This window comes from Saccopteryx leptura, chromosome 3 (genome assembly GCF_036850995.1).
Source record: "Saccopteryx leptura isolate mSacLep1 chromosome 3, mSacLep1_pri_phased_curated, whole genome shotgun sequence".
Lineage (NCBI taxonomy): Eukaryota > Metazoa > Chordata > Mammalia > Chiroptera > Emballonuridae > Saccopteryx > Saccopteryx leptura.
The window spans coordinates 325,058,024-325,071,120 of record NC_089505.1 but is presented as its reverse complement, the minus strand read 5'-3'; the positions used below and the strand labels follow the sequence as shown (position 1 = coordinate 325,071,120).

Below are 13,097 nucleotides of genomic sequence, written 5' to 3'. Positions count from 1 at the left end.
ATTAGCAACGCCATTTTAAAGAGGAAAAGTCAGGCCTCTTACCCCCTCCTTTCTGTGAAGAAAGGAAAGAGAATGTAGGAGGAAGGGCTTGCAAGGGCAACTGGGTCAGCTAAGTCATAATTTAACTACAGAGCAAGGAAGATGGAACTTATTCGATAATCCTTTCACTTCTTTCTTTCTTATTTAAAAAAATATTTTATTTATTGATTTTTAGAGAGAGGGGAGAGAGAGAGAGAAGGGGGAGGAGCAGGAAGCATCAACTCCCATATGTGCCTTCACCAGGCAAGCCCAAGGTTTCGAACCAGCAACCTCAGTGTTCCAGGTCGACGCTTTATCCACTGCACCACCACAGGTCAGGCCTCACTTCTTTCTTAAAACCCTTTAGGGTGTAGCAATGTTCTTCTTTTGACAGATCCTATAGATAAACGTTGTAACAAGGCAGTAAAATACAATGAGCTTGCTAAGGAGATTAATGACTTTTCATATGTGCCTTGACCATGGGCCTTCAGCAGACCGAGTAACCCCTTGCTCAAGCCAGCGACTTGGGTCCAAGCTGGTGAGCTTTTTGTTCAAGTCAGATGAGCCCACACTCAAGCTGGCAACCTTGGGGTCTCGAACCTGGGTCCTCTGCATCCCAGTTCGACGCTCTATCCACTGCGCCACCACCTGGTCAGACGAGATTAATGACTTTTGTACTATGCTCCCCCTACTCCCAAGCCCAGCCAGTGTATAATTTGGTCTTTAAAAGGGGGCCTCAGAGCTGTCTTAGGGGCTGCAGGATTTGGGTTTGTCCTAGACCCCTGTAGTAGCCAGCCAATAAACTCCTCAAAAATTCATCTGGAATTGGTGTCTTCTTGGAACTCCCTGGGTACTTTACAACACTGCTTTGTACAAACACCCACACATTTACAAATAAACAGAACCCTCAACACCTTGAGAGCAATAGTCTCATGATTCTTTAGTTGCCACTTTACAAAGAAAGTAAAGCTAGTAAGTATAATTATAAGACATAAATGTTTACCTATATTTTTCCTCAATAAACTGAGGCCAAATCTGGGACAATTTGGGCATCAAAATAAATAATGATAACCTACTGTACAAAATAACAATCTAGGAAAGCACAGTGATTAAAATTAAAACAATACAAATGAGGAGAAGAGAAGCTCTTCATTGTGGTAGAAGGCCAACTAATAAATGAAGGACCAGTTATGGAATTAGATAGAATATTACCATTTTCCATCCTGCATAGCAAAAATGAGACATAAATGAATGCTAAAAACTAATGGGTGAAAAAATAGGCTAAGAAATGGTATCTCCCCCCAAAATGAGGTCAGCAGCTCTCTCATAAGGAGAACATAGCATTGCTCTGCCATATTCCTGCCAAAATTCCTAGTCTACTTGTGAGGAGCGCTGAACAAACACTAACTGAGGGGCATTGTACTACGAGGGTGCTACAGGGTTGTGACAGCTGGGTATATCTTGTGGTCCTGGACTGTATCCTCTCTGCTATAAAGGATGTTACGTGACAATAGGCAAATCCTGAGGGATGTCTGTGGGTGGCAACTTTTGTCTATGTTAAAATTGTTCTAAAATTCTAAAAAAGCATGTCACTTAATAAAAAATAAGAAAGATGGAAAAAGGGCACACAGAGGTAAACTAGTCTTACTTACATGCAATATCAAAACACATCATTGCAAAGAAGCTAGAATAGTCATAAAGGAATGTTGAAGAATGAGTTCCTATTGGGATGCAGACAGGAATGCCATAGATGATACAATAGAACATACACAGACTCTGAAAGTCTGGACAAGAGAGATAAGAGATGAGAGTTCAGAGAGAAATGGAGAGAGAAAGAAATAGGCGGGGGCAGGAAAGGATGAACAAGTACATCGTAGGCCTTCTCTTTGAATGAATGAGATTAATCCAAGCTAAAAATATAAAAAGGGTGAGGGACAGTGTTGGGTAACAAACGTTTTCTAAATGTGTTCACTTGTATTGGGGCAATGCCTTGTGTGTATAGTCTATGGAAGGCTGTGGGTGCATGCCCTCAGGGCAGCAGATTGCAAATAGTGGACTGCCTTCCTGCTTAGGAGGGGCGATTGTTTGCTAATGTTCGCTGGAAAAGGGTTTTTTCCTCCCAGCCTGTTTTGCTAGCGAGAACAGAGAAGTGTCCCGAGGATGAGTCTGGAGAATGAGTCCAGGCTGTGAACCAAGTGGGGCTTGGGGGCCTTGAGTTCCACCGGGCCTGTTTGGCCGGGAGTGCTGAGGTTGGTAGATCTTGAGATGTGAGAGAGGGAAGAGGTCTTCCCTGCCTGTTTGCTCGTCCACCCTTATGAGACTTTAATAAACGGAATGGCCCACCATTTTCTGGCTCCACAGTTCTCTTATCATCTGCCCAAATCCAACGTGAACACGCATGGCCATGGTGGTGGCCACTGGCCTTACAGACAGGTAAAACTTAGTAAATGAGAATATGGAACAGACTATTATAAACTGCTGGGATTAAAAGAAAACAAACAAAACCCAAAACAGAATTCCATTTCTAAAAATAATAAAGTCATTCCATACTCATGTTATGGTCATCAAGAATTTATTCTTTAAGAATTAAGCTATCACCCTGGCCAATAGCTTAGTTGGTTGGAGCATCCTCCTGATATGCAGAGGTTGACAACTTGATCCCTGGACACATACAGGAACAAATTTATGTTTCTGTCTCTCTCCCTTCCTTTCTCTTTAAAGTCAAAAAGTAAATTTAAAACATTAATCTCAGGGAGACTGGCTAATGTGAGACAGCCCTTAGAGAGAGCTTTCCTTGCTGTGCTGATAAAATCAGATTGCTAACTAAGTCTACAGGAAGATAGGCTGGCCCTTAGGTCTTTGTAAATTCTCCAAAGGAATCCTCTTCTTTGAGGACTACTGACAGAGAACTGGCTTCCTTTACAAATACTAATAATAGTCTTTAACATGTAAAATGTGATCACCTGTCTTCGAAAGCGACCAATGGTAGATTTAAGGTCTTGGGAACTGTATGAATAGCTCTGAACTCCAGTAGAGAAGTCAAACTGACTCATTTCCTCACTCAGACTACTGTCTGCCAAATATGACAAGGAAGATATATAATGAGGACCACCTGAAATATAAATAAAAACAAAATACATTTATTCAAAAATAGTAAGAAATGTATTTCTTTAAGCTCAAATAGTATTAAAATGAAAGGCTACTGTCAACTAATGCTTTCAACAATCCTGTGATTAACAAAGCAAAACGGAAATGGGTAAGAGATCCCCTTTGCTTTTGTCAATATAGACCAGTGATTTTCTACTGTCATGGACAAAGTAATTAATTAATATTAAGACAATTTCTTTGTGTTCAAAATCTTCATGATGTACATTTTGCCATGAAGTCTAGCATAAATATGGGAAAAGATACTACTGAAAAATAATCCTAAATATATGACATTGAAAAAACTGGTCCAAATTTTATCCTGAAGTTAAGAAAACAAAGCTGTGCAGAAAAATTACGCATAAAATTGAAACAAAGAAGTATGTGGAGGGAGAGAGGGCTAATTTTAATTAAACAGGGAGGCCAGGGAGAACTTCCTTCAGGAGTTGGCATTAAATAGAATGTCATAATGTTGTAGTAATATAAGGTTATAGTAATTAAATATATACAAATATAAAAATATGGAAAATATATAAAAATAATTAAAAGAATATTAAAAATAAGTATTAAAATTGAATAATGTTATGTCATTTGGATAAGAATATAGTGCCATAACTCTGTAATGTGATAAACAGACTCTGACTGACAAGCAAAGCTCAGTTAATATGTGTGTGAAGTTATACATAGATAAGAAGTAACTTGGTGTCATAACTCTGTAATGTGATAAATAGACTCTGACTTTCAAGTGGAGCCCAGTTAGTATGTGTGTGAAGTTATATATAAATAAGTGGCTTGGTGTTATTTACATTAACTTTGTAAATTAATGAAAATAAGAACATCTTAAAAAGTGGTTTAATGTAAACATTTCAGTAAATTGACATAGAGGGGATTCCCTGGGAGGAACTCCCAAAAAAGGTGGTTTGAGGTGATAATCCTGTAGACCAGGGGTCTCAAACTCAACTCAGCATGTGAGCCGCAGAGCAAGATCACAGCCGTTCGGCGGGCCGCAAAGGTCTACAAAAGGCAACTGTTATGCAACACTTTTCAGTGTCACAAAACGACCAGAAACTGTAGTTCGTGGATTAGTCTGTGGGCCGCAAAAAATTGTTCGGTGGGCCACATGCAGCCCATGGGCCGCGAGTTTGAGACCTCTGCTGTAGACTGACACCTGTTAGAAGGTGTTGGCCAGAAAAAGTACTAAAGCTGAGGGGCCCCCTGCTGCAGTAGTCGCCCAGACTCCAACGTTGATGTGGACTGTCTCCACGACGCTCTGAGCTCTGACCAAAGCCAGCCAAGAGGAGCACGCTGACAGGGATCCTTAAGCTGTACCCAGGCACGCCAATAGGATTTGTGAGTAATAAATTGCCTGTGTGATTATTGCAACTAATTTGTGTGTCGGTCCTGTCTTTCCTCTGGTGACACTTAACAGTAGCATCCTCATAGTCGCCTCAAGAGTAGTCTTGAAGAGGCTGCCAGCCCTGCTTACAAGCAGGAGTGTCCCCCTGCACGGGATAGTCGAATCAGGGACGCCTAATCAACATAGAGCTTAGGCTCTACTGGGACACATAATCCATGCTAATATCTGGGACCAAGGTTATTTCAGGCTAAGGAAACATACATGCAAATGCCCAGAAGCAAAAGTGAGCTCAGTGCCTACAGGCACAGGAAAGGGGTCAGGCTGCTGGAGAGGAATGAGCAGAGAGCAGGGTGGGAGGGGAATACTGTATTCAGGGGCCTTGGGCAGCTCTGTCCTGAGGAAGGTGGGAGCTAACATGAGGTGTGGCAGGATGGGACTTGCATATTACACAGACTTCTAAATATGTTTAAATAGTATAAGCCCAATTCAAACAAATCAATATCAAGCTGATCTAGCACTTTAATAAGAAAAGAGTAGCATATCTGAGCCCCTGAGGCCACTTAGACATCTTTCTATAACTGCATTTATTTCAAGATACAATTGCATCATCCACTTAAAAATTTTTTCAAACTCAATTTCAATGTTTTGGTATTTTCTATCATGTAACAAATACCAACCATAAGGATCTTTCTCATCATTTTGAAAACATCCTACCTGAATCCCCACTTGCTGCTTCCCTGGCTTCTTTCCTAATTTCAATATACTTTTTCTTTTTTTCCATAGGAACCTATTAGGTAAAACAAATACACAATTTAAGATGTTTTAAAATCATGACCACCTGTTTTCTATTTGAGTAGCAATCTGATAAAAACAATTTTAACTGATTTTTAGACAAAACTTTTATCAAATTTAAAAGTATTTAAAAATATCGACATAAAAAGGCAGGTGAACTCCCCTTAAGGAAAGCTTTTTATACAGATTCCCACAGAACCCCAGACAGGCACATGCCTTCTGGGCTCTGGGACACAGACAGTGCTTGCTAAGCTCTGATAATCACAGGCCTGGCTTACCAATAGTTTGTACTTCACCTGTGAGCCTCCGTTTCCTCAACTATATGGTAATTATATATCACAGCACCTGATAGTGCTGCTGTAAAGTTTAGAAGTAATATATAGCAAGTATATGAATGCTTACTAAACTAATACTATTATTTCTTGTTAGTTCTTTGAACATGTATCTAGATAAAAGTTCCCAGTCTTGTACCAAAAGGGCACAAGGCAGGAAACAACCATTTGTGTAAACTCGTGACCCAAAGACACGGTCGAGGTTAGGAGCTACGCAGAGATACGTGAATGACAGCTCCCGGCCCAGCTCTGTTCTGTAGGACATGGTATATGAGTTCTGGCACTCTGTCCAACTTCACATTTCCAAAGGGCTGTGAAAGACTGCAGCTAACTTTCTACCAATTGCTTAGGGTGGTACACCAAACTTAGCTTGGCTAAAATCAAGCTTGTTACATTTGCCACAGCAAATTTTGCAGTTATCCCCATGACTTCTCATGGCACCCCCTTCATCCTGCCAAATACAGTGGTCCCTTGTCTATCGCGGGGGTTAGGTTCCAACCCCCGCGATAGGAGAAAATCTGCAAAGTAGCAACTTTATATTTATTTTGTTATTTATATATATTTTAAGGCTTTATAAACCCTCCCCACACTCTTATAAACACTTCCTATGCTCTTAAACACTTTCTACACTCTCAAACCTATGTAAAATCTTGTGATATAGTAAAAAATTCTCAATACAAAATTAGATATAAACAATTTAAAAATCTGCAATACAGTGAGATCACAAAAAAGTGAACTGCAATATGGCGAGGGATGACTGTAACCCAAACAGTGTCATGGGGCCATAAACCAGATGGATCGCAATTTCTCTCATTGACCTGAGGAATCTACTCAGAATCTGGGATATGCCCTAACAGCTTCTTTTATTGGCACTGTCTTTCTTTTACAAGTCAAGCAAGGAAAAATTAAGTTTAATAAATTTAGCTGTAGTTGCTCAGGCTGAACTACTTGAAACTACCATTTCTTTGTAATTCTAAGCAGATATGAATATTGGCAATTTAATATGTTCAGCATAACACATATATCTTTCCTGTATAAGCACTTGGTTATGCTTTTTAACTTTGAAACACCATTGAAAAATTTCACTCACCTCAACCTCTACAGGAAAGGTATAGCAGCGCTTCAGGTCTATCAGATTTTCAAAGATAAGCAAGTTCTGTGAATTCAAAGAATCATATAAAAATATCTGAATGGTTAGGATCTTTACTACTGATAATACTAAAAAATTAATAACTCATGAAGAAGCACTTCGGCTTTATATAAAAGAAACTAAAAGAACTACATCTATAATATTATACAAAGATACAAACTATAATAAAACTTTAATTGATGTAATCTAACTTTTTCTTATAATGACAGTAATACTGAACACCTCAGGAAAGGCCTACCTTTTCTGGTTTTTCACTAAATAGAAAACCTTGATAAAATTTTAATTCATTGAAGACACAGCAAATCACAGAAATGGCACAGTTGTATGCAGCACAATGGTAAAGTCTTCTCCTCTCCAGTAACTGATTCTCACCAGCCATATTTTCTGTAAACGCATCGTAACACAACCTGCAGAGTAGATCCAGGTTAAAAATTAATTCGTGTAACAGGAAAATCAATGCTCAAGACCAATAATGCCAGACAACAGGATTTCAATTCAGCTCAGCCTTTTTTGAGCATCAAGTTTCTGTTCAACGTAGTACTAGGCACTGGGAATAGAAGGCTAGCAGGTCACCGAGCTCATGCACATCTCAAGGTAAAGGCCATGTCCATGGATTTCACCATACTGCAGTGAGCACAGAGATAGAAAACAAGCACAGTAAGGTAATAAATGAAAGCAAGAAGGACAGAAAGTAGTCCAGCCTAAGAAGCTAAGAAAGAAAGGTTTTAAGAGAAAATATCTGAGTTTCAAGTTATAAATTAGCCCCCCAAAAATGCACATAGGCACTATAAGCAGAGAGAAGAATGTCACTGATAAAAAGGGATAAGTTGCATAGTGTGTTTAGAGGATAAAATGGAAAAGACAGAGAATGATAGGTGGAGAGAGATATGTTCCTTAAAAAGTTCACCTGCCATTATAAGGACCTTGGACTTCATCCTGTAGGACAGGGTCACTAAACCATTCCTTGGTGACAAACTATTTGTGAAAATAGTTTTACTGGAACACAGCAATGCCCATTAGTTTACATGCTACTTACGGCTGATTTTCAATGCAGTATAGTAGTTGCAACTGAGACCACAAAGCAAAATATAGTTCCTATCAGGACCTATGCAGAAAAAGTTCGTCAACCCTGCTACTGAAGGAGAGGTTCCTTGGAAGGGTTTCAGGCAAGGAATTTGAACAATCAAAAAAGAGAGAGACAATTCTAGGAGCAGGAGAATAATTATGAAGGTGACTACTGCAGTAGCTCATCAAAGACCAGAAGATACTACAACAAAGCTGTAAGAAGGAGAATGAAATAAGGGCACTCAGTAGGAATACTGAGGAGATAAAAATCCACTGGTGACTGATAGGGTATGCCTGAATGTTGGAGAGATGAAGATGAAGGAAGAATAAACTATGGCTGTCAAGTCTTCTTTATGCAAATAAGAGATGGGCCTCTCACTCTGCCAGACAGCTTGGTTAGTTAAAGCATCATCTGGAAGTACAGAGGTTAGTTTGATCCCTGGTCAGGGCATATACAGGAACAAATTGATGTTCCTGTCTCTTCCTCTCTCTCTCTTCCTCTCCTGCTAAAATCAATAAATAAAAATTTTTAAAAGAGAGAGAGAGAGAGAGAGGAAGATTCATAGAGAGAGAGAGAGAGAGAGAGAGAGAGAGAGAGAGAAATGGACCCTGTCACTGACTGAGGAGGTAAAGTAAAGATTAGGGTTTGAGGAAAGTAATGATACATTTGTTCTGAGTATGCAAAATTAGACACGTTAATCAAAGTTTGTGTTCAATATTCACTGAGGGAGCTTCATTAGAAGGCTGGTTTTAGAGAAAATGTATGCGATTATTGTGTTTTATAGAATGCCTCCTTAAAAAATATTTTAACATTCCTTTAATTTCAAGTTATAGTTAAAAAATACAAAAATTCCTTCTTTTAATCACAGCACTAAAAATATACTGATCACAAACATTAGGGGATATTTTATAGCTTCATATTCATTTTGAAATATCCCCTAATGTTTGTGAGCAGTATATATAAAGCTGTTGAAGGGGTAAAATAGTAGGGAAAACAGTAAAAAAAAATTTATTTTCTGTTCTTTATAAAAGATATGTACAGTATAAAATGTTACCCAATAACAAATTAAAGTACAGTTTAGTAGTTTGTACATAAGAAAAAAATACAAAAAAAAACTATAAAATATACAGTGTTCCCTTTCTCCTCTTCTTCTGTGATAGCAGGACCCAAGGAACCCCACCCAGGACCACCTTGCTGACCTGGACCCATGCTTGGGGACCATTGTGCCACAATGGCTCCTTGTTTTGCCTTGGGTGAGCTTAGGTATTAGAATTCTGGATCTACCTGTTTTAAGGTTTACACCACTTTTGAAACACCAGAAGTAACACCCCTCAAAAGAATATTAACCCTCAAGAGAACAACACATAATCTGGGCATGGCAAGATGGCAAAAGAGTAAGTAGGTTGGCATACCAATTTCCACCTCCCAGAACCAAACTGGATTTACAACATACTTTTAAGAACAATCACCTGGAAAAACCAACTTTGGACTAAACTAAGAGGACTCTTTAACCAAGGATCACTGAAGAAGCCACAATGAGACCAGAAGGAAAAGCAGAAACACGGAGAGGGCTGCCCAGCTCCCGGGAGCAAACAGCAGCCCGGAGGGACTTGCGTGGCGGGAGGGGAGTTTCGCGGAGAGGGAAGGGTCCAGGGCCTCAGGAACGAAGCCCCAGCTCGCAGCCCCAGAGCCCAGAAGAGGCTTACGGACAGTATTTAGTTAGCTGCGAAACAAGCCAGGATACTGTTTGTGAGGAAGAGACAGATTTCTCAGACGCAGGATTCATCTTAAAGGGACCCCGCAGAAAACCTCTTTCACAACCACTCACCTGGGACTCCGGGGGACGGGGAGAGATAAGAGGACCAGAGTAGCAGGAAGAGAGTGTAATCTAGGAGGCACAGGAAGAAACACTTTGAGGGACAGCCACGCTAACCCCTGGGCTGGGTCACTCCCCAAATCTAAAGTGAATATTTTTCCTGGAACCAGCAATACCAGCAAAGGGAAGCAGGTCACCAGCCAAACAGAAGCTCTCTTGCTTCGGTCAGAGCAAATAATCGCTAAGAAGCAGGGAGCCATCAGGGATACAGTTCTAAGTGCTAAGGTCAAAGCTGCAGCACCACCTCCACACTGCTGAGTGCTCACCGGAGGGTGAGCAGCGGTGGGATGCGAAAGCCAGCGCGGTCCTACTTGCGGGGGCGGAAGCCAGGGCCAGCCATGACTGAGGCCCAGGGGCAAGTGCAGTACCACCCGCACAGTACTGCCTAGCAGGCGCGAAGGCAAGGGGCCGGCTGCAGCTATGAAAGGGGTGGACTAAAGCAGTCCAACCTGCAGCTAAGAGATGGGCATGTGAGAGTGGTCCACCTGCAGTCTCACGTGCAGGGGCAAGGCGAAAGCCAGAGAACCAGCTGAGACCTGTGGCTGGGCACAGGAGCATAGCCCCACCTGAAAAAAGGCTGAGACTTGACGCTGGGCACAGGAATGCCGCCACGCCCTCTGGGCCAAAGCTTGCAGACCAAACGTGTCAATGTGGTCCCACCAGCAGGGATGGAGAGAAGGCCGAGGGTCGGCCAGGCATTGCAGACCAGGCGTACAAGCATAGTCACACCCTCAGGGGTGATGCAAAGGCCAGGCCGGCCTAGGCTTGCAGAATGCGCACATGAATGCAGTCCCGCCCACGAAGGTGAGGTGGAAGCTAAAGCTACAGTGATAGCGGCGGAAGGCCAGTACCAACAATGCTGGCGCCCGAACGCCTGATGCAGTGGCAGAGGGGGTGGTGGGCCTGCAGACAGACCACACTGAGGGAAAACATAGGCCACACCCATTTACTCCTGTGACCACACCCTTCTTATACACAGACAAAATGGGAAGGCAGAGGAATGCAACCCAAATGAATCAACAAGAGAAATCCCCAGAGAAAGATCTGAATGAAATGGAAATAACCAAACTACCAGATGCAGAGTTTAAAATGATTGTTAGGGTGCTCAAAGATATTAGAGCAACAATGGATGGGCATAATGAGCACCTAAATAGATAGCAAGTATAAAAAAAGGACACTGAAATAATAAAAAGGAATCAGAAATGACAAATACAATATCAGAAATGAAGACCACACTAGAAGAAATTAAAAGCAGGATGGATGAAGCTGAGGATCGAATCAGCAAGTTAGAGGACAAGATAAACAAAAGCACAGAAGCAGAGCAGCAAAAAGAAAACAGGCTCAAAAAGTCTGAGGAGGTCCTGGCCGGTTGGCTCAGCGGTCAAGCGTTGGCCTGGCGTGCGGGGGACCCGGGTTCGATTCCCGGCCAGGGCACATAGGAGAAGCGCCCATTTGCTTCTCCACCCCCCCCCTCCTTCCTGTCTCTCTCTTCCCCTCCCACAGCCAAGGCTCCATTGGAGCAAAGATGGCCCGGGCACTGGGGATGGCTCCTTGGCCTCTGCCCCAGGCGCTAGAGTGGCTCTGGTCGCGGCAGAGCGACGCCCCGGAGGGGCAGAGCATCGCCCCCTGGTGGGCAGAGCGTCACCCCTGGTGGGCGTGCTGGGTGGATCCCGGTCGGGCGCATGCGGGAGTGTGTCTGACTGTCTCTCCCCGTTTCCAGCTTCAGAAAAATAGGAAAAAAAAAAAGTCTGAGGAAACTCTAAGAGAGCTCTGTGACAACATGAAGACCAATAATATTCACATCATAAGGGTTCCTGAAGGAGAAGAGACAGAACAAGGGATAGAGAATCTGATTGAAGAAATCATAGCTGAAAACTTCCCTAAATTGATTAAGAAAAAAGTCACACAAGTTCAAGAAGCACACAGCATTCCATTAAAGATGAACCAAAGAGGCCAACACCAAGCCAAGACACGTCATAAAATACAAAAGTTAAAAGATAAAAAAAGAATACTAAAAGCTATAAGAGAAAAGCAGTCTAATACCTACAGAGGAACCCCTATAAGGATGACCTCTGACTTCTCAACAGAAACATTAGAGGCCAGAAAGGAATGGCAAGAAATATTCAAAGTAATGCAAAACAAGAGCCTACAACCAAGACTTCTCTATCCAGCAAGGCTATCATTTAAAATTGAAGGAGAAATAAAAAGCTTCCCAGACCAAAAAAACAAAAAATAACTCAAGGAATTCATTACAACCAAACCAATGCTGCAAGAAATGTTAAGGGGCCTGTTGTAAATAGAACAAAGGAGGGAAAAATCTAGCAAAAGAGGAATGTAGATTTAAAGAATAAAATGGCAATAAACAACTACATATCAATAATAACCATAAATGTAAATGGATTAAATGCTCCAATCAAAAGACATACGGTAGCTGCATTGATAAGAAAACAGGACCTGTACATATGCTGATCTACAAGAGGCACACCTCAAAACAAAAGATACACATAGACTGAAAGTAAGGGGATGGGAAAAAAATATTTCATGCAAATGAAAATGAAAAAAAAGCTGGGGTAGCATTACATGTATCAGACAAAATAGACTTTAAAACAAAGGCTGAAATAGACTTTAAAACAAAGTAAGGGATAAAGAAGATCACTACATAATGATAAATGGACAATCCAACAGGAAGAGATAAACATTATAAATATCTATGCACCTGATATAGGAGCACCTAAATATATAAAGCAGATTTGATGGGCATAAAGGGCAAGATCAACAGCAATACTATTAATAGTAGGGGATTTTAATACCACACTAACATCACTAGATAGATCATCAAGAAAGAAAATTAACAAAGAAACAGCAGATTTAAAGGACACACTAGATCTACTGGATTTAATAGATATCTTCAGAACCTTTCACCCTAAAGCAGCAGAATATACATTCTTTTCAAGTGCTCATGGTACATTCTCTAGGATAGACCACATGCTAGGACACACAATGAGTCTCAACAAATTTAAGATTGAAATCATATCAAGCATCTTCTCAGATCACAATAGCATGAAACTAGAAATCAAATACAATAGAAAAACTGAAAAACACTCAAACACTTGGAAACTAAATTGCATGTTATTAAATAACGAATGGGTTAACAATAAGATCAAGGAAGAGATAAAAAATTTCCTTGAAACAAATGAAAACAAATATACAGTAACTCAAAATTTATGGGACATAGCCTGACCTGTGGTGGCGCAGTGGATAAAGCGTCCACTTGGAAATGCTGAGGTTGCCGGTTCAAAACCCTGGGCTTGCCTGGTCAAAGCACATACGGGAGTTGATGCTTCCAGCTCCTCCCCTCATCT

General features: G+C 41.1%; 1 protein-coding gene across 2 annotated transcripts in view; it reads right to left on the bottom strand.

Annotated features, from left to right (window-relative positions):
* PRKDC (protein kinase, DNA-activated, catalytic subunit) overlaps positions 1-13,097 on the bottom strand; it is a 282,873-nt gene that overhangs the window by 117,358 nt on the left and 152,418 nt on the right. For both annotated transcript variants that reach the window (XM_066379091.1, XM_066379092.1), the window contains exons 43-46: positions 7,032-7,200; positions 6,734-6,799; positions 5,234-5,306; positions 2,982-3,130 (exon numbers count right to left, since the gene is read on the bottom strand). In XM_066379091.1, the coding sequence (XP_066235188.1) occupies positions 2,982-3,130; positions 5,234-5,306; positions 6,734-6,799; positions 7,032-7,200 (457 nt within the window). The remainder of the gene's footprint in view (positions 1-2,981; positions 3,131-5,233; positions 5,307-6,733; positions 6,800-7,031; positions 7,201-13,097) is intronic.